At 39.6% G+C, this 21807-nt stretch overlaps 2 protein-coding genes across 3 annotated transcripts; one reads left to right on the top strand and one right to left on the bottom strand.

Moving 5' to 3' along the window:
• Positions 1-800: 800 nt before the first annotated feature.
• Positions 801-6595, top strand: LOC143847960 (P-hydroxybenzoic acid efflux pump subunit). The gene is made up of 3 exons (XM_077356732.1): positions 801-1358; positions 3418-3585; positions 4698-6595. The coding sequence occupies exons 1-3, from the start codon at positions 801-803 to the stop codon at positions 6513-6515; spliced, it is 2544 nt and encodes an 847-aa protein (XP_077212847.1). The 3' UTR covers positions 6516-6595.
• A 6491-nt stretch (positions 6596-13086) lies between these two features.
• On the bottom strand, positions 13087-20657 carry LOC143848176 (uncharacterized). Of its 2 annotated transcripts, none has more exons than XM_077357047.1 (5): positions 20396-20657; positions 18142-18358; positions 15654-15996; positions 13742-15127; positions 13087-13615 (listed from the first exon to the last, which is right to left on the bottom strand). In XM_077357047.1, the coding sequence occupies exons 1-5, from the start codon at positions 20473-20475 to the stop codon at positions 13479-13481; spliced, it is 2163 nt and encodes a 720-aa protein (XP_077213162.1). In that variant the 5' UTR covers positions 20476-20657; the 3' UTR covers positions 13087-13478. The 2 variants fall into 2 exon arrangements, with proteins under 2 accessions (XP_077213162.1, XP_077213161.1); XM_077357046.1 differs by having other exon boundaries at positions 13087-13627; positions 20396-20650.
• Between the last annotated feature and the right edge of the window lie 1150 nt (positions 20658-21807).

Below are 21807 nucleotides of genomic sequence, written 5' to 3'. Positions count from 1 at the left end.
AACAAACAGTTGGACCATATCAGGAATCAAAACTCAAATTCCAAATTAACGGATAGGGTCAGCTCGGGAATAATGTATAATTATATATATAATGAGTACTATAGTCTAATCCTATTTTTCCAAGGAAAAGTAAGGTTGTTAAAACCATCGTCCAATGATCAAGACCGTTCATTTGTAGGTCCCATCATAGATAAAGCCATGACTCGAATGTGAAAAACTCAGGACCTATTTGTTTTTGGATTTTGAGAACCGATTGTAAGTCGAAAACTGATTATTTGACTCAAAATTAAACTTAAATTTGTGTCCAATAATCAGTTTTGGACTTACAATCGGTTCTTATTATCCAAACAGGGCCTAAGTTTTCTGTCTAAAACAAGGCCAAGCACCTGAATCACCACTAAGCTGACAGTGAATTACACACCCCCTTTTTAAAGGGTGATGATAAATTCGCGCCCCCTTTAGGATAATTGGCACCCCTTATAACGGAAATTGACGTCTTAAAGTCCGCCGCAATTATCCTACAGGGGGTGCGAATTTATCTTCTCCCCCTTTTAAATTGCTTGCCTAGTGCATCTTGAAAATTGTATAGGCCTTTAAAAGCTCTAAATAGAAAAGTACAAAGGAGTGGAATGCCATTACTGAAACAAGGGAGTGTGGATATAAATCTAACTACAGTAAGCGACAATAATAAGTGGGCTCTAGACATGGTCGATCTTTCCGCCTTTAAAAAGACGCTTGTGAAATAAAACCATTACATGAATCGCAAAATCAAATTCCCTCTCTTCATTTTTTACCTAACAATGCCAATGCCAATGCCAAGCCCAAGCCCATCTACACGAACCCGAGCCGTGTGGCAATCACGGCTAGGAGCCGCACTCCGGACGATGCTAGCGTGTACCATAATCGCATCCGTCAAATTCTACGGCCCGGCCCGTCTCCGCCTGCTCATGCAATTCCCCGGCGCATCCTATGTTATAGCAATCCTTATCACGAGCGAAGCCACGCTTGGGGAAACCATGATCGGGTCGTTCTTTGCTCTGTACGGGACCCTCCAAGGTGCGGTGGCCCCGACTATCTTAAGCCTATGGTTGATCGGACCCGCCCGGTTCTCAATCACCACCACCACACTTGTCGTCGGACTCAGTGCCTTTGTCGTGGCATTACCTGAGTCGACTCATGTGATAACAAAACGAGTTGCACTTGTTCAGATTGTTCTTTTGTATGTTGTTGGTTTCATACAAGGGGTGCACATGGAACCGGTTATGAACCCGGTTCACGTAGTGGCTAGCTCGGTTCTTGGAGCCTTGGCTTCGGTTCTGGCTCTGGTGTTTCCATTTCCTAGGCTTGGATATCAGGAGGTAAGTAATCTTAGGGTGTGTTTGGCGTACCGTTTGAAATAGCGTTTAAAACGCCGTTTTGCCAAACGGCGTTTTCATGTTTGGTTGGCCAGATCAAAACGGCGTTTTAAACGGCGAACGGAGGTATTGTGCGTTTGGTTGCAAATGCCCCAAAACGGAGTTTTAGTGGTAAAATGACCAAAAAGGGCATTGTTTGGTTGGCCTCAATGTAACTCAACTACTCTCTCATTAGGTCCATTATTAAAATGTCATTAGGATCTCATTCAAACACTATTAAAATTAAACATCATTGCCAACAAAAAATGGCTATGCCTTTAGGGTTCTTCTCCTTCTTCTTCTTAACGGCGGATTTGTTGGATTTGATGGACGAGTGGAGGCGCTGAGGCAGTGAGGCGTGAGAGGGTTTACAACTTTGGAAAGTAGATGAAGAAAGTAAGAAACTAGGGTTTCTTTTAATTCTTTTGTCTTTAAACAATCAAAATTAAGAGATCATATAATGATATCAGCAGCCCCTTGTTTTGAATTAAATATTAAAATTTAACAAATTTGTGTCCTCAAGAATGATATTAGCACCCCCATTTTTTTGGTATTTGACGTAACGCATAAAATCGTACGCATATACGTAAAAATAGATTTTGGTGAGGGCAAACACGTAAAAACCCACAACCCAAAAACTCCGTTCAAAACGGCATTTTGCAAACAGACTTTGCAAACGGACCTCCCCCCCTCCGTTTGCAAAACGCCGTTTTGAGGGTTCAAAACTGTGTTTCAAATGGCGTTTCAAACGGTGGTTGCGCACCCAAACACTCCCAAACGGCCGTTTCACCCCAAAACGGTGTTTCAAACGCCAAACGGTGTTTTAAACGGTACGCCAAACACGCACTTAGTGGGCTTAAAATTTGTGAAGGAACGTTGAACTTAAGCATGCCCTTGCAAAAACCAGCTACAAGGGTAAAGTAGTTTAGAATGGCAGGGGAAAATAAAAAAAAAATTATAGGAATAATAAATGCACTTTGGTGAGATGGTCCAACTGGGGGAAGGGTATAAGTATATGTGGGATCCATTTGATTTAATGATCCTAATGATTCATATTATATGTGGGGTCCACTTGATCTGATGATCCAAGTCATTCATACTATATGTGGGGTCCACTTGATTTGATGATCCAAGTTATTCGTATTACGAGGATCTAAATCATTCAAATATTTTCATTTATTTTGAATTTTCAGAAATAAACATGAATTTGGCGGATAGTTCATCAATATTATTCCTAAAAAATAGTCTAGAGTAATGTCCTTCAATAGGAGAGCCCTTTCACATGATGGTGATGCGTAGCCAATACGAGAGCCCTTTCACCTCTTTTTTGCAAGGCCTCCCTTCAGTCTAGAGTAATGTCCTTCATTTCTATGAAGATTTAATTACACTGTTTGCACAATATTCCTAAAAAATGAATTTTTTTTGTTTAGTTAATAATTTCATGACTATTTTTTTTGTATTAAATAGTTTTTTAAAAGTATGTACTAAAATTTCCATTGAAATATTTTATTCGAATTTTTCTATGGAGCATTTTTTTGGCTACTGATAGCGGCACTGCTATGTTTTCATAATGGGCTAGGTGGAGCCCACCAGTTTACACCTCATGTTTTGATATGGTAGGTCCAACCATATTAAACCTCATCTTTTGATACAGTTGTGCCCACTATACCTCATGTTTTGATATGGTAGGGCACATCATCTCTACTCAAATCAATGCATATGGTTGGGTCCACTATTTTACATTTATGAGTGAGTTCACCATCTCCACCCAAATCCTTGCATAGGATGGAGCCCACCAATTTACACTATGTTCTTATAGGTAGGTCCTACCAACTCCACTCACACCAATGCATGGGGTGGGGCCCACAATTTTACACCTTATGTTTTGATCGGGTAGGGCTCATTATTTTATAACCATGCATAGCATTGAGACAAGGGAGTGAGCAGTAGTAGTGGTATTAGCAACCAGTAGCAGCAACATTAGTAGGAGGTTAAAAGGTTAAAATCTTTGATTTTGTTGCAGGTGAGAAAGAAGAGCAAGCTATTTTCCGAACTCTCCGCAGAGAAACTAAAGCTCTTTGTAAATGCCTTCTGTGCTGAAAACAACACTGCTGCAGTTGCATCAATTTCTCAGGCTAATTCCTTGGGATGCACTGGAATCAAACTTCTCCAAAGCATAAAGCTCAAGCAAGTAAGTAAATTTTCTCCTCCTCTAGATTCCTCACACATCTAAGCACACACCCACTTCCCTTTTTCCTCTTCCAGGTATTGCTAACATGAATTGGGTGAAACTTACACTTGTTAACCATAGCAAGACATTTATGGGCATAAATCATGTGGATGACATTTTTTATTGTATACTCAATCCGACGGCTTGGATCATCATCTGGTTTGGTTCATGTTTAATCATATATATGCCACAAATATCTCCGACATTTCAAAAAATATCTCGATATTTTGATAAAACGATAAAATCCCGAAATATTCTCGAGATTTTAAAGAGGGAAATGTTATCAGCGCTACTGTATTTTGATGAGGGCACTCCTCACTTTATTAAAAGTACAATATGGCCCGCACCATAGGATGATCCAAACCGTCCATTGGATAGGCCACAGCCTAAATAGATTGTGCCCAAAAAAATATTTCCATAGGTTGATTCTAACCCTCCGATCTATAGAGGGTTAGATCAACCATCTAACATTCAGATCGGAGGATTAGGATCAATCTATGGAAATAATTTTTTGGGGCACAACCGATTTAGGCTGTGGCCCATCTAATGGACATCCTATGGTGAGGGCCATACCGTACTTTTAATAAAGTGAGGAGTGCCTTTTCTTTTTTTTTAAATAGTCTCGATATTTTTATTTTAATAATGACGAAAGTGTTCCTGCACAACTGCGCAGGGAGCTTCCCTATGCTTAAGTGGCTTAAAAAGCCAACGATTGGTTCGTATGGCGGGTCCATCTTTGCGGGGTCCACAAAAAGCGACCAATCGTTGGCTTTTTAAGCTACTTAAGCGCAGGGAGCTCCCTGCGCAGTTGCGCAGGAACACTTTCCTCTTTAATAATTTACCATGATAAATATCATGATTTTTTATGATTTTTTATTTCATATTTTTTCTTGAATTATGTATATTTTTATAATTTTTATCGTATTTCCCTATGTGAACCTGAAAATATAAAAAAATAATAATATATCCCGAGATTTTCCTTTGCCAAGAAATTCCCCAGAACGATATTTGTGACTTAGGTTGAATCTACTTCCTGTGCACATGAAATTACATCTTTCTTTCTCCCTAACTGAACTCCATCTCTTCCACAGGCAAGCATTCAATGGGAGACGCTTGGTATCAAACCTGCATCGCCGAATCTCATGAAACCGTTGGATAGATTACATTCACTAGATATGCCATTGAAAGGGATGGAAATTGCTCTATCTTACTGCCCAACATTTCCAATCAAAATGGTAGAGGAAGAGCTTAAACATCATCTATTTAGCCTGAGCGAGCACATAAGCCTAACACTGAGTCAGCTCTATCAACGCAGCGATTCCTCCACAGCACCCGAAACAACCAAACAATTGTTACATGAATCCCTTCGGCCCCTACAAGTTTCCTTTCCAACCAAACAAGATCTACCCTCTATCTTCTTCTTATTCTGCATCAAACTCCTCCACGACGAATTGCTAATGAATCCATCAGTCCAATTCACTTCAGAGAACAGTGACGAACTCCCAATTAATCCATCAGTCCAATTCACTTCAGAGAACAACATAATACTGATCGAAGAGTCCCCCAATTCACATAAACAAGAACAAGGCATCATGGAAAAGATCGTGGGTGCTTTGCCGATGCAAACTAGCGGTAGAAGGCTTAAAACTGCATTCAAATTATCACTTTCCTTAGGCCTTTCGGTGCTTCTCGGACTACTCTTTAGCAAAGAAAATGGTTTTTGGGCAGGAATTACGGTTGCTCTGAGCTTCATGCCGCATAGAGAGACGACATATTGGGGTGCCAATGTTAGAGCGCAAGGGACCGTGCTTGGCTCAGTTTATGGCATTTTGGGTGGCTTCATTCCTGAAAAATTCATTGTACTTAGGCTCTTAGTTCTCCTCCCTTGGTTTGTTTTCACCAGTTTTCTTAGCCGGAGCCGAATGTACGGTCAAGCCGGAGGGATCTCGGCCGCTATAGCAGCAATATTGATACTTGGTAGGAAGAAATATGGGTTGCCAATTGAATTCGCAATTACCCGAATCACTGAAACGTTTATCGGGTTATTTTGTTTAATTTTTGTAGAGCTTCTTTTGCAACCCACTAGAGCTTCTACTCTGGCAAAAATTCAACTCTCTGAGAGCCTACAGACACTTCATCGATGCGTGGAATCGATGAACTTTCATATCCATGGAAGCAAGGTGTTCACATGTTTAGTAGAGCTGAAAGAGGAGCACACAAAACTGAGAGAACATGTTGATGAACTAGGTAAGTACATTGAAGAAGCTGAGGTGGAGCCCAATTTCTGGTTTTTGCCTTTCCCCAATGCTTGTTATAGGAAACTCTTTAGCTCATTGTCTAAAATGGGAGAGCTTTTGCTTTTTGGGTTCCATGCAATGGAGTTCCTTGGTCAAGGGTCACATAGATTTGGTGTGGCTTGGAAGGAGGGAGAAGAACAGATAAATGGTGATTTAGAGCTCTTCAAAAGTGTGGTTGGTTCTTCACTTAAGTGTTTTGAGGAGGTTACTAGAATCAAGTCCCTAGAAGCCATGGAAATGGAGCTTCAAAGGAAGAAGAAGAACAACTCTGATGACTTGGAGTCAAGAAAGTCATCAAATCCAACTGGATGTAGAGTTTTAAGTGGTAATGAAGACGAGGTGGAGAAAATTGTTGGTTCTTTCCTTCAACATGCAATGGCTGTGATGACTAGAATTCATGTGGTTCAAGGTGGGGAGGAGATAAAGTGCCAAGTGGTTCTTTGCTTGAGTGCCTTAGGGTTTTGCATTGAACGTTTAATGAAAGAAACAATGGAAATAGAGAAGGGAATCAGAGAGCTTGTTCAATGGGAGAACCCTTCAAGCCACATCAATTTATATGAAATTTCTTGTAAGATGAATGATCTTTCTACATAGACCTTAATGTACAATAGATTGTGCATTAATAATTTTCACATTCTAAAGCCAAGGAGAATATCTATGTTTTCCTTTAATTAAACAGCAATTCATATTCTTTTGTCATTAGCATCTTTCATAATTTGAAATTGCAAGCAGTGTTTGTGATTAAAGGAGCCATTCCCCAGCATTTACAGACATCAACAAGCACATGAAACCCACAAATTTCCAAGGATCATTCTGCCAAATGCACATGGGCTAGACACCTAAATGCCTCCAAACTGCAGAGAAGCCAAAAAGTAAGAGCTAATAAATAATTAAAGGGCTCTTTTAGTACTCTTCTATCCATTGCAATGTAAGAAGTATTGAATCTCTCTAAATCTGATTTAGAAAGGTTGTGGTGTCCATTTGGAAAGTAACACATGCTTTCCCCAACTAATCTCAGCAGCCTTTTCTTCTATTCTGGTGAACCTCCATAAAGATCTCTCACTTTAAATATGGAAATTGGTACTATGTTTCGATATGTTCCATGGGGTCCCACCCAGATATCCAAAAGCCTTGGTCAATGCACCAAAACATTAACATTGTCGATGTAACTGGTAATCAAAGATTATCAGATTACAATTTAGTTCAACATTCCATTTTCTAATACAGTCTTTTGTAACCAGTAACTGCTAAAAACTTTCTATAGGCCTATAAATAAATCACATTATCAAAAGTTTTGATCTCCATAAGGATATCACCAAAGCATTCAAACACACTAGAACATCTCGACTTTCACTTTCAGTTTCTTTGCTACCTCTTTGCGGGAAGAAGTAGGAGACTGATAACAAAGCCGCAGATCAAGTAGAGGCTCAACCAAGCGGACCACAAATGGATGCATAATTGGGCTTAGGACATTACCCTTGCTTTAAAACATCCAAGGGCCCTGTAAAAGCAGGTGATTAGGGGACTATGGGGTTCGATCCCATGGCCATGGACTCTTCAATTCAGTAGATTTCTCAAATAAGTAAATTTATTTTGCCAAAGCATAACAAGGGCCCTGTAAAAGCAGTCAAGATGCCTGGAAATAGCCTGACTAACCGGACCTTGAGCATAGGCAAGCACTCAACAAATCAACCCAAATAAAGGAACGTTATGTTAATAATATAACATACACGACTATATTTTAAAAAGGGTGATGCATATTTAGTTCCAGTAAAAATATTTAGTTTATTACATGCATGTACTACTCTAATCGTATGGGAGATGATATAAAAAACTCCCTTTTCATGATAATTACACCCTTATTTATTATAAACTGTTCACATTGGCTGTCAGAGCTAAACTGATTGTAAAATTAAATGTAATAAGATCAAGTTCCAGGAGATTGAGAAGTTGCCCAAGATCGACTCCACCGGTCCAGTTCTCTGGACCTTGAACACTTTTCAGCTTCAATCGCCCATGATTAGCTGTCCCCCCTTCCCATATCAAATGTTTGCTGATTCTCCCACTCAACAAGAAAATCAGTGGATACTAGATCTTCAAAACTAGTATTGCATAGCTTCAGAAGCAGAGCCTGTAAACCTGACAATGAGGAAGGAGGCGGAGGGGGATTGGTACTGCGATTCTTGCGCTTATCAGAATTTTAAATGGAGGCGATCTTGTCATTGGGACAAACAACACAACCGGGAACCTGTATCTGGAGTTAGTCCCCCAAATTCCTGGAGGTGGGTAGAAAGAAGAAGCGAGAGGAAGGATCTAAGTTGCCGAGTAGGTGACTGGAGTTGTCCTTCCTGTAAATATCTCAATTTTAGCTGGCGGGACAGATGGCGGAGATGTCACTTGGATACAAAGGGCAGAATCCCGCCTCCAGGTGAGAAAAGTAAAAACCCGGAAATCAGAACGGATTTCAGGATCGAAGAAGAAATTCCGGATCTAAGGATGTCCGTCACTTCGCTCGTAGCGCAGATTCTGATGAAGGTGATCGATGGCCTAATTCTGGGATGATCTTTGTACTTCCTGGGGGAGGTACCCCGGCTCTATCTATCTCGGGTAAGGACGTAGAATCAAGATTATACTCACTCAAAAGTTGCCTAATCGGGAAAAGAAAGGATATTTTTGGGACCCTTCATGACCTCTGGTTAGGGCTAAGAGAGTCTGGAACCTCCCTCTGTTATCATGTCTATGTATTTTATCAAAGGATGAAGTCTTATTTATCTTCGAGTCGAAAGAGGAAGCTGCAGTAATCCTGGACAAAGGTAATGAGGTGTGGGACGATCAACTACATTCTCTCTTTCCCTGGAGTAAGGACTTCAACCCGGGGTTGGAGGAAATTTGGGTAAAATTCTATGGCATTCCTCTCCACGTATGGGCCATATCAACAGTTGAAGCTCTAGGTAATCTTTTTGGTCGAGTATTAGAAGTTAAAATGGAAGGGAATCATAACCAATGTATGACATCCGTGTTTGCTAAATTTCTCGCCCCTTGGTGGAAGTTTCTACCATCCTCTATTCAAATTCAGATCTCTGGTCAACGCTACACAATTGGCATTGAAACTCTGAGCAATAGGCGTCTGATGATTCCCAGCGCAGAGTTTCAGGTTTTGCACCCACATCTGGGTAGGACTCCATCCCCACCGGATTTTGGCCCCTTGAAACATGGTTCTCATATCCAAGAAAAGCTCGCCTCGGCGCTGGAAATACCGCCTGCTCACCCACCGGAAAATTTAGGCTGGGGAACCGTTGAACCTATGGGACCTACCCCATCGATTTCAAATTTCAAATATCCGTCCTTGTCAGAAATGTCAACTCTCGCCCGGGGTACGGATTACTCCTCTTTTAGCCCTATTGAGGGGAATGGGTAAAATTGAAGGGATCCCATCATAAGCGCGCCACTCTGGGCGTGTCAATTCTTTTTGCTCCTGGTCAAGGAAGGGTAGACTTGCGGAGGTAAGGAAAAATTTGGGAGCCGTCAGATCTGGGACTCCCAGATCTTTTCTGGAAAGTTGTAATTCTAAATCTGGTCGAGCAGGGAAATTCAGGCCCCGAGTGGCAGTTGCAAATTATCGCGCGGGAGGGGGGGGGGGGGGCCTTTTCTGAAACCCATCAAAGGAAAAGGTAGGCCCTTCCTTGGAGCCTACTCCAGAAAGAGTAGAAGAAGTACCTATAATAAAAGGTGTGATAGTTTTGGTAGGACCACCCTGCTTCGTAAAGTCTGTGTCTCTTGTGGATGAGGTGTCCCATAAAATTTAGGCTGGGCTTAGATTGTGACTATTTGGGGGAAAGGCCTTTGCAATATCTTATTTTATTTTCCTTACTTGGGGATTGAGACTCAAAGTGATGTGACTGGTAGAGGATCGATTATCCTGATTATCCTTATTAATAAGAGGAGTACCTGTGTAAATATTCTTTGGGAAGCAGAAAAGGTGTGGTCATACATGATAATGAGCAATGCCTCTTACGGTGCTATCATTACTCATTTCTGATGGAAGGAGACTCTTTCACACTTCATTAAATGAAAGTTTGAACGTTTGGTCTATAGCCTGTTGTTTGCTCGAGACGATTCATCTCCCTCCAAATTATAAGATTTAGGAAAAGTTCTGCTGGAAATACAATTTGTTCCAAATGGAGTTCCCAAATGACATACCTTCCCCTTGGAAAAGGAAGCGGTCAGTGGATCTCAGTGAGATGGAAATTGCCTAAGAGAGGATCAAAGTTATGGAAAATGACGAGGAGTTAGCCTTTAAGTATTTGCCAACCCCTAGGGAAACCATTAGGGTCTTCTTGAAGCAACTGTGGAGATTGTTTAAAGTGTCAGCTAATAGTAGGCCGGAAGCTTTCTATAGTTCGACAGGTTAGCGAAATGTCAAAGATACTCACTCCCCCTTGCATAAGCATCCCTTCTTTATCAGGATGATGGTGGATGAAAAGGAGGCAAGGCGTTCTCGATGGATGAATGATAAGGAGACGGGGATTAAAAAACTGGAGGATATGATTCATAGTCAGAATCCATCGGCGGAGGGAGGGGCTTCGGGCTAATAGTATTGACGAGGAGGTATTTCTTACTAAAATTGAAATGCTCCTCACGGATTTACAGGAGTGTTCTGAAATCTATTGATGTCTATAAGACTTATGGAATAGGGTTAAAGTTTTTGTAAAAATCGTCGCTTGTAAAAAATAGTTACATGATAACATCTTGGAGGATTTCGAGTGCTTTAAGTTTTGGTTTATGTTAGGAGAACAGTTTTAATGCAGTTTTTGAAGGGTTCAGGAAAAAAAAAGAATTTTCTCGAGTTTGTTAAAAAGGGGGCTGATGGAAGGAGGAAAGGAGGAGGTGTTAGGTTAATGTATTTTGACTTCTCCAGCTGTATTACCCAACTGGCTTCGGGTATGGCCGTGCCAGCACTTTTTAATATTTTGTATTGCAAAAGATGAGACTCCTGGTCCCGAATGTTATCTTAATATTAATGAAATATGTCAACTTTCAAAAAAATATTGGCTGTTAGAGCTAGCAGAAATCAGAATACAGAGAAGTTTTTTTTTTTTTTTTGAAAGATCAGAATACAGAGAAGTGCCAATATCAAAACAAGGGAGTGTGGACATCTCCTTAGAAGACTAGCATCCACTAAAACACATTAACTCATGGTGGAAATGTAGCACCTGAAAAAAATTAGATGAAGGCTTTGGTTCATCAATTCCTGAAAGAGAGTAAAGGGAACTTTACGGAGAGAACACCTAGAGACAGGTTCAAGAGGGGACACATCATATCTAACAATCTAACCAGACTAACACTCAAATTCTTCTTGCTTGAAATCTCTCCTAAAAATCAAACTGCAAACCATCCCCTTCCTTATATTAACATTCCCTAACGCCCAATGTGCCCATGCATAACTTACAATTTTGGAAATGCATGGCAAAGAGGAGACTCTTCCACCGGCATACCCTCCAAACCTACTGCTTCCCCTTCACATAATAAACCTAGTCCCAAACTGGACAACTTCTTTGGAAACTTCTCCCATATGTTCTCATTTGGAACATTTGGAAAGAAAGAAACCACCGTATCTTTGGTGAAAAATTTAAGTCTCTGGACCGGATTGGTAATGAAGTGAAGGTTGAACTTATTTCATGGGTTAAAAATATTAGAGGCGTTTCCTATGGAATAAGGGAAATTTTGAGGAATTGGAATGCGATTGTTTGGGAAGGAAAGTCACCAGCTAAAATCAATCCCAAATGGGAGGCTCCGCCATCAGGATGGATGAAGCTGAATTTTGATTGGTAAGGCTGGGATTGGCGGAATAATTTGTGATGATCAAGGGAGAACAGTGATGTCCTACTCGGGCCCGATTGAAATTTGTGACACGAACGAGGCGGAAGTGCGAACTTTACTATTCGGCATTAAATGGTATTCATCTAATTCCTTCTATCCTCTGATCATTGAGGGGGATTAGTCTAATGTGATTACAGGGGCCTCGGAAAAATCAAAGGGGCCTTGGCGGGTTCAGAACTATATTGCGGAAGTAAAGGACTTAGTACGATGGATTCGGCCAACAATCAAGCACCGAAGGCATTCAGCTAACAAAGCAGCGGATGATTTGGCTAAAAATGGTGTTTTGTTAGATTCTATGCGGGTTATAATTTCGGGGAATGTAAGGGGGAGATGGGGAAGGGTAATTACATTTTTGGTATTGTATCTCTTTTGTTGTAATGCCTTCTGGCTGTTGTACTTGGGCCCTGGTTGGGGACATCGGGGTGCTATGCACCTGAGCCTAGTCAATTTTCATAAAAAAAAAAAAAAAACCTAGTCCCTAAACAAAAATGAGGCTTAAGATATACAAATGGATCGTTGTTATGCACCTGAGCCTCTACTCTAAGTGTGTTTTTAAATTTCCACCTAAGTCGACAAAAATGACCAAAAATATTGTCATTTCTGCCTTTCAAAAAAATGTTTGGATTTCCATCCCCACCGAAACGATATTGATACCAAACTCATAAGTGCATTCGTAGTATACATATCATTACGTATTGCATAATTATTTTATTATGAATTGCATGTGAAATGTGACGTATGTGTTGTGTATAAATATTTATATGAATTACATGGGAAATGTGAAATGTACCAAACTATCTAGCGCATGTCACTAGGTGCTCAATGTTTTTTTTTTCCTGAATGGCACTAGGTGGTCGATGTTATAAAACCATTACAGATAGTTGTCTTGCTTATGTGATGGTTTCTTCTCTTTTTTATAACAATATTATGTGATGGTTTCGAAGTGAGTATTTGTGCTTACGCTAACATTTCCTGAAGTTTCATCTTTAAATTCTATTAGTTGCATATGTTTCCATATGTTTCCGTAATTTTACAAGATTTTCACTGAAATTTCCAACCAAAACCGAAACGTTTCCATTTTCCATGGAGGTCGAAACCAAAATTTAAAACCTTAACTGTAGGCAGGTCTACCCATAGCATCCCAACCCGTACTTATCCTCCTATGTGTGGCTCTTGCCACTCCTAGTCTCGAAAGACAACCTAAAAAATGTAGGTGGCAGTTAAATCTCAGTGGCATTTGACAACTCACAATATATCCATAGCAACACAAAACAGTACCACTCAGTTACTAAAAATTTGCTTCTCTATTTATATTAAATTTCTAGAATGTCGAACAAATGAAAAGAGTTAAAACTTCAAACAGTTGTTTTGGTGCAACAAAATCTTGGTCTGCATCACTCAATCACATCCAAGATTCCGGAATTCTTGACCAATAAGAAAGAGCTCTTCATCTGAGTACCCTATATAGGCCTCTCACCCTCATTTCCATCTATTCAGACAGTTTCCGCATATTTGATTCTAGAAACAGAAACATACATTTTACAGGACTAAGGGATACCCGAACTGTAGGAACATATGCCAAGAAAAAAAAACACTAATTCCTCAATCTAACTTTATTATGTTATGCAACCCCACATAGTCATGTATTGCACGTGGGTTTAATGCATACCATTCCATTCACCACCAGCAGGAGTGGGAACTCTTCTTTCCTGAACGTGTGCGTGGGAGGAACCTAAGTCGAGGCGAGAATCGCAACTGGGGCTTTTTGGAAGAAATAACTTTCTGCTTCTTTGCTTGACGACCTTCCCCACCACCTGAAGTTTCACCTGCACATCATTGTGTTGTAAAGCTTTGCAAAAGTGAAAAGTAAATAAAGCATTCCTTAAATTCTTTCAAACATCATAAGAAACTAAAGATCAGTATTTTTTCTTCTTGATCACCTTCATCATCTTTAATAACTATAACAGTGGTGGACACCCTTAGCCTTTTCTTCGTTAGTAAAGATGCATTTCTCTCAATATCAACAGGTGAGGAGAGTGAACTCTTCTTCTGGGTTTTCCTACTCTTGAGAGTAGCAAATTCTTCAACAATGTTGGCAATTGAGTTCCCCTTTTCTTTCTGAATTGCCAAACGAGTCAACCTTGTTGGGCTGGTAGGGATATTCAATTTCCTATTTCGAGTTAGGGTCTCTATTTTGACTCCATCTGAATTTACTGTTTCTTTCTGAACTGCCGATCGAGTTAACCTTGTTGTAATGGTAGGCCCATTCAACTTTCTATCTTCGGACGATTCTAGCTTTACTTTGTTAGTTGAATTTCCATTTATCATGGCCGAGCGAGTTACCCTTGTTGTGATTGTAGGGCCATCAAACTTCCTAGCTTCACTTGATGACTCTTGCTTGAGCTTGTTAACTGAACTTCCCATTTCACCCTTAATTTCTGAACGAGTTAACCGAGTGGTGATGGTTGTGCTATTTGAATTCCAATCATTTACTGAATGAGTAACCCTTGTCATGATGGTAGGGGCATTCAAACTACTGTTTTCCGGGATTTGAGCCATGGGTGGTGTTATCTCTTGCTTGGTTAGCACTCCGAGGGACTCTTGCGGTGATTTTCCTTTGTCTTTCTGAACAGATGAACGAGTTAATCTATTTCTAACTGACGGCTTATTTGAATTTGAATGGGTTAACCCTGTTGTGGGGGCATTACTATTTGACAGTCTGGCCACTGCTGAACGCGTAAACCTTCTCATGACTGTAGGGGTATCCAAATTCCTGTCATTCACAATTTTAGTGGCGGGTGACGGTTTTTCTTGCTTGGTTAGCATTCCATAAGACTTTACCATAAAAGGAGAATTCTTTGAAGAAGCCCTTTTGCTAGGGATGGGTAATTTGGGTTCTTGTACAGATTCCTGAAATGTATCACTGTTCATTGACACCTTCTTTTGAATACAGACATCCGAGTTGATAAACGTGTGGGCCAAATCTAAAGAGAGCAGCCCAATATGCTGGGGAGTGTTTTGAGAAGGATCAACATAGCCTTCCTCCTCCATGTGGTAGATGGAAATTTCTGGTCTTTGTGGTAATTCATGCATTAATGAAGCCAGAGCTGCACGAGCAGCTAGAGGGTTCAGACACGGCCTTTTCTCGAAATGCTCATCGAGAGTGGGTTGAACATGAGGTGGATCATTTTGTTCCATTTCGACTTGTTTGCTCTGGATCCTAGTAGACCTTCTGAAGTTATTCTGGTTTTCAGGAATCCGACCATGTAAAGAAGTTGTCTGTGAAGCAATAATCATTTTCCTTCCAGTACGTTCAATGTGATCAACTGCATGTATAGAGAAAGAAGTGTTATTTATAGATCCTTACAGGGTTTTAAATTTCGGGAAAATTTTAAGATTTCAGCTGGGGTCGACACCGGAAGTACAGAGATTCAGTGTTGGCCCAGATTTCGGCCAAAATTTCGAAAAATGCGGAAATTTGTTGTTTTTACCAAATTTCGGCCGAAACCGACACCAAAACCGAAATTTCAATCCTTAGATCCTTATAGCAACTATGTAAATAACAAGTATTTGTAAACTCACAAAGAAGTTGGCTCCCGGCCCATTAAAGATTGTAGCTATACTAGTACAGTAAGGAGTCTTCCAAATATTACAAAGGTTAACACTTAATATGCAGTTTTCCAGTCCATGATATATGTATTCATTTAGGAACAAAAGCCCGTATGCCATCTGTTAGGACCTTTCATGGCTTCTTCAAATTGAAACAAAAAGTACACTTTATAAGATGTTACCAAAACAGAGCAATAGGGTATCTAAAATTTTTGGGAGATAAGACTGTGGGCGGATGTGTACCTTTTTTAACTCCCAATAGAATCTCATTAGAGAACGTCCTATGAGATCCATCAGCCAATTTTCCAATCTCTTCTATTTGGTTTTCCAGAAGTTTCTGCAGATCAGTTTCACAATTGTTGTCCTCAAGAAAAGCAACATCTAAAGGTATATCTGAGCAGTTCAAAGGGGCCACGGATTTCAAGAATGAAGCAACCATTGGATGACTTTCAATGCTTTTTCTAGCCAACTTTCTAATTGAATTAGATGAGACGGTCATTGTTTCTCCTTTGAGCTCAGGTTGAAGCCATCTGACCTCAAAACTACATCTGCAATGGACCCGGTTAGAGTGCCTAACCCTCCAAACCTGCAAAATAGAGAATCTAATATGAAATAAATTGGCTGGGAAGATCAATTTACATATGACAACAGATGTGACAATTTTTCATTTTATTTATTTATTTATTTATCTGATAGGCAAGCTAGGGTTGTGCAGGATCCATACCCTACCGGATTTATTAATGACAAAGGAATTATAATCTAGAGTATTCTACTCCGTTGGAATCATCACAAATAATTTAAGAGAGCTCAAAAGGATATGAGACTTTCCAATGAAACTCGTATGAAAATTATTGAATTTTAAGATTTAACTTCAAGAAATGCTAGAATAGGCACATATACACACTTAGAAACCATTACATAAGCAAAACAGCCATCCATTATTGTTAAATAACATTGATCACTTAGTGACATGCGTCGTCACGCATGTCTAATAATTCAGTACATACCACATTTCACATGTAATCCATATAAAATTTTATACGTAATACAGTCTACCTTTCACATACAGTTCATATAAATAGAATTATACATATACTGATTTAGCATACCACTAATGCACTTACAATTTTGGTTTCATTGTCTTTCGGTTTCGGTATCATTTTAGTGGAATGAAAACGAAAACATTTTCGGCTGCTTTGTGTCGGGTTCGGTGGAAACTTAAAACCATGATCAGGTATAGGGGTCAACATACATCAGTGTCAACAATCGCTTATCCTTGCAGCTAGTTCTTCATGTTTCAAACTTATCTACTAGCCTCTTGTCTGTCCGTAGTCTTACCAAGAGTCTCAATGCAGCATAAAATTTTCCCTACCCACTGTATTTTTCAGGAGAGTAGTCATGAGGCTACAATACTATACATTGTGGACAGTAGATATCTACGTGCTTTTCAAACTAGTAGCAGTAGAAATGAGATTGTTGCCCAAATTAAGCTATAATATGTTAGGTTGGGGCATGTTTCTTCTCAATCATTGAGTCGTTTGTTTCATGACTTATTTAAATCTTTGTCTCTTACGAAGTTCGTAAATTGGGTAAACATTGTAGATCATCTTACTCTGCAAGTGAGAATAGAAGTTTACATTCATTTGATGTTATACAGTCTGATATTTGGAGCCCCTCTCCTATTGTCTTTGCTGATGGATATCACTATTTCATTGTGTTTGTTGATGATTATAATTGTACACCTGATTGTACCTTAAGAACACAAGGGATGAAGTACGTTAAATTATTAAAAAGTTTATCAAACGGATCTCACCTAATTTGTAAATAAAATTAAAGTTTTTCGTTCTTTGAATTTTCATGAATATTTTGAAGGAGAGATAAAGAAATACTTGGAAGCACATGGTGTTATTCATCGAAATAGGTGCCTGTACACACAACAACAAAATGGTGTGGCGTAAAGGAAGAATAATCACCATCTTGAGATTGCTCATGGGTTATTGTTGAGCTCTATGGTGCCGAAGAAGTAGTGGTCATATGTGGTGTTGACCACATCATATCTCATAAATCAGATGCCTTTCCGGATACTTTAGTTAAAATCTCCACTTAATCTCCTTTACCATGACAAACCACTGTCACCTTCCTTCTTTAAAAGTTAGTGTTCCCACAAAAAATAGAGACATCAGTTTTTTAATAAGCTTAAGATGTTTTAAGACTATAATAATATATCGTTTTTAAAGCCAAGATAGTTTGTGAATCACAATAATGATGTCCAAACTTATCACAAACCACGGACAATATGGGCAAATGAGTATGAGCAACAACAGGGTTAATTAAATAATCAAGTGAGCTGCATATGAAATGCAAGTAAGTAATAAAAAAAATGAATGTCTAAAAACAGTTAATAAACTGGTAAATGGTTAGTCAAACAAATACTTAATAAGTGATCAATAAAAAATAAACCGCAGAAAAAGTTAAAAAACTGGTAAATGGTTAGTCAAACAAATATTCTTACTAAACCTTCCAAAAGGAAAACTCATGAAAAGAAGCATTCATCATCTTGTGTTGTAGTTATCCTTTATTGTTTTATTGTTGTGTACTGACTGATGATAGACATCAACCTGTGTTTTCAGATGTATGGGCTGCCTCAGCAATCACTTTTTTCATATTCTCTCTCAGGAAAAAAAAATAATCTTTCGCACTGTTTATAAATATTCAGCGAAAGGTGGTGTACCTTCTCTACCTCAGCATCAAAGAACAGGCTCCTAAATCGAGTTTTGTGCATCGCAAGGATATGGTCTCCTTCTTTGATATGGAAGCACTCACCATCTTGCAGAGGAGTGGAACGCACTCGCAGACGTGCAAGAGCTTCTTCTTTACTAGATATAACATCTTCTGAGTTAGAGCTTCCAAAGTCCACAATAATATGAGAGCCACTTGAGGTACCTGAGCTGTTCACATAAAAATAAAGAATTATTTACTTAGCAAATAGACAGCTGCAATTTTTTTTTTCTTTTGAAAATGTAGACAGCTGCAATTATATAATAGAAAATCAAATTACTGGCCCACAGAGAGAATTGAGTTGAGGCTTGAACATGGAAGGGTCTCCATATATATATATATATATATATATATATATATATATATATATATATATATATATATATATATATATATATATATATATATATATATCCTTCCCTACAAGAATAACTCTCCTAAAGGCCTCGATATCAAACATCTCTACGTATTTTCTCTCGATGTATAGAATTCCCCCATCTACTGTGGAAAGGATTGACCATATTTTTCACAGCTTTGTTTCATGTTGATACCACATTTAGGGAATTCCATCTAATTAACTAGGAGAAAGTGGTTATCCAAAGTTGTATGGTAGTCTAGGATTCAAGAATGTCAGAATTCAAAAGTGGCTCTCTTGGCTAAATTGTGGTTGAAATTATTCAATAATAAGAGGGATGATTTCCTCCAAATGTAAAAGAGATGGTATGTGTCTTCATCTCGATGAGGGTGTGGCTCTCCCATTTCTTAGTATTGGAAAAATTATATTTCAAAATTTCTCCTCCCATCTTTCTTTCAGTGTGGAGAATGGCTCAGGCAACTTCTTCCGTGGATGCAAAAAAGTGGACAGATTTGTGCCAATTTATACGCGTCCATTTCCTCCACAGTTCATAGGGTTAGGATGATCCTATTGAGCTGATTTTTTGGGCACACACAATCTATGTGAGGGCTCATCAAATGAATGCTTTGGATCACCCAAACAATGTGGCCCCAACTGTTATTTTAAGGTAGGGAGTGATAAGTTATCTACTCCAGGGAGTACCTACGCATTTTATTCTTTTTCAAGTTCAAACACATTGCAAGGCTGTTGAAACTTGAAAGCATCTCACATTTTCTTTTTCTTTTTTTCACTCTTTATAAATTCTCTTTATGTTTCATTTATTTTTCTTCTAAGCTTTTCCTTGCCTCTTTCATTGTGATGAAACATTGTTCTACCAAAACAAAAAATAGAGAAGAAGATGATAGAGAAAGAGGGAAATGGTGAGTTAATTCGAGAAAACCCAGGCCTCCAATGAGTTAATTTGAGAAAACTCAACCTCCAAGGTGCTAACTGCATTAAATGTGATCATTCCTTCTTTTTTTTGAAAATTAAAACCAAACACAGATGGCTCATACAATGTGACATTCCTTGCTGAATAGTCAATAGTCATACCGCATCTACCATTATATAGAAAACAAAATAGGAAACAAAAATCAGCAAAGTAGGAAAAAGAAAGGGAGATGATAAATTCAGACCCCCTGTAGGATAATTCGCCCCCCTTTGATGTTAGAAAGAGTGAAAGTATTCCACATACCCTCATTCAAAGGGGTGTGAATTATCCTACAGGGGGTGTGAATTTATCATTGCCCAAAAGAAATTAAGGAAACCTAATATAATATGGAAATAATGTAAATAAGTAAAGCAATCTAAATAAGGAAACTGGTTCTAACACACTGCACGAATCCCCTAATATAATATGGAAATAACGTAAATAAGGAAAGCAATCTAAATAAGGAAAGCTGGTTCTAACACATTGCACGAATCCTTCGCCAGTTTACACAACCATTGCAACCATCTATACAGAAAAGGAAAAGAACACAACCCATTCAGAAAACCCATATTCTATCTGATTATTGCAATGTGATTGATGAATCTGGTAGGGGTCCCGCCAAATCCCAGCTTACCTACCAAAAAGAGAAAAGGAAACCAAAGAAATACACCTAATTTTTTCTCAAGCTACTTCAGTTTATGCATGCATTTAAGAATTATAGGAAACCCACATAACAGTTTAGCCATTATCACATAGAAAAACATCACATAACAGTTTAGCCATTATCACATAGAAAAACATCAGAAGCAGTATAATTTTCTCCGAGAAGAAACCAATCCTAATACAAAAAGGCAAAATAAGGCAGAGAGAAAAAGAAGCCACCTGAGAGAGACCTGGCAGGGGTGCCATGCCCATGAATGGTCCTCCTTTCGTTTGGCTTCAAGTTCAATGGAAGCTTCCATGAATAGACAAATAAATCAGCAGCTTCTCGGACCAGAGCCTGAGAATGGGGAAGTTTTGTCTCCGATTTTAATGGTGAAATGGGTATTATAGAGTGGAGGTCCTTTTTCTGTCACACTCGTGTGGAGTGTGTCATGGACCCAGATGGTCCATTGGACCATCCGAATCCGAACGAACTTAAACCGACAAATCCATGGACACATTTCGAGACCTTCATACGATCCTCATAACTAATCAAAGCCGTTGGGGAGTCCTAACTCGTAAATCTGATTTTATTATACTATTTTACCAAAATTTAATTATTTTTATTACATGGGTTTTTTAGTCAAATTAGGCGATATGCATTTTTTTTTTCCAAAATTAGAGATTTTCTTTGTTTTTCAAAGAAAACTGTAAATCTAATAGATCCTAAAACTTTATTTTCCATAATTTTTCCATAGATCCAAATCCCCCTAGGGATGCAACTTGTGTCGGGCTCCCAACCAGGGGCGGAACCACATGATAAGGGGCCAGCTGCCCCTGTTGAGTTGGGTCAAACTCCTTAATAGGCGCAACTCAATTGGGCCCGGCCCCTTTTAAAATTTGAAGCCTGACCCTTTATGTATAAATCTTGGCTCCGCTAATGCTCGCAACAGGTTGAATTTGAATTTTTCTTGGGTTGGGTTGTGTTAGGCCGAAAATCGGTAACAGGTACGACAGTGACGTAAGAGCTGAGCTGGATGACCAGAGGAGCTGAGTCCTGAGGGACCGGAGTGAAGGGGAGCGAAGTGGCTGAGTCCTGCTATGAGGGTTGAGTCCTGCACAAAGGCAAGCGAGGTCAGAAGACCAACCCGGGTTTTACTCCGGACAGGCCCTTCAACACTCAAGTCAGTATGAGCAGGAGTGCAGAGCTAGTCTAAGAGTTTGGGTGGAGAGAGTTTTTCGTCTTACCCGTTGGTTTGAGCTTTGAACCCCTATTTATAGGGGAAAACCTGGTGAGGTGTCCAGGGCAGGTGTCCTGGACAGGTGGCGGCCTGCGAGAGGCTGGAGTTCACCTACTCCAGGACAGGTGGCGGCCTGTGAGAGGCTGGAGTTCACCTACTCCAGGACAGGTGGCGGCCTGTGAGAGGCTGGAGTTCACCTACTCCAGGACAGGTGGCGGCCTGTGAGAGGCTGGAGCTTTACACCCCATCAGTTGCCCCCCAGTTTTCCAAGTCATTGAGTGATTTGGGAAAGTGTGGTTGATCGCTTATCTGGACGGGCAGCTGCCATGCGGAAGTGAATCGGAGGGTTCAGCCCGGAGGTCCAGTCTGGAGTCCGGAGTTCGGCTGGATTTGAGTCCGGAGTCCGGCTGG

This window comes from Tasmannia lanceolata, unplaced genomic scaffold (assembly GCF_043159265.1).
Source record: "Tasmannia lanceolata isolate RefF3 unplaced genomic scaffold, GAP_Taslan_0.1 ptg000016l, whole genome shotgun sequence".
In the NCBI taxonomy this organism is placed as follows: Eukaryota; Viridiplantae; Streptophyta; class Magnoliopsida; order Canellales; family Winteraceae; genus Tasmannia; species Tasmannia lanceolata.
This window is presented reverse-complemented; position numbering and strand designations above follow the sequence as displayed.

Excerpts from the sequence above, each read along its gene's own strand:
- LOC143848176 (XM_077357046.1), bottom strand. The coding sequence starts at position 20,475 with ATGGAAGCTTCCATTGAACTTGAAGCCAAACGAAAGGAGGACCATTCA. Across the intron at positions 15,128-15,653 it reads TCTATTGGGAGTTAAAAAAG|TTGATCACATTGAACGTACT; the intron begins GTACACATCCGC and ends CTATACATGCAG. Across the intron at positions 13,628-13,741 it reads AGTTATTAAAGATGATGAAG|GTGAAACTTCAGGTGGTGGG; the intron begins GTGATCAAGAAG and ends AATGATGTGCAG.
- LOC143847960 (XM_077356732.1), top strand. The coding sequence starts at position 801 with ATGCCAATGCCAATGCCAAGCCCAAGCCCATCTACACGAACCCGAGCC. Across the intron at positions 1,359-3,417 it reads CTAGGCTTGGATATCAGGAG|GTGAGAAAGAAGAGCAAGCT; the intron begins GTAAGTAATCTT and ends ATTTTGTTGCAG. Across the intron at positions 3,586-4,697 it reads AAAGCATAAAGCTCAAGCAA|ACTCCATCTCTTCCACAGGC; the intron begins GTAAGTAAATTT and ends CTCCCTAACTGA.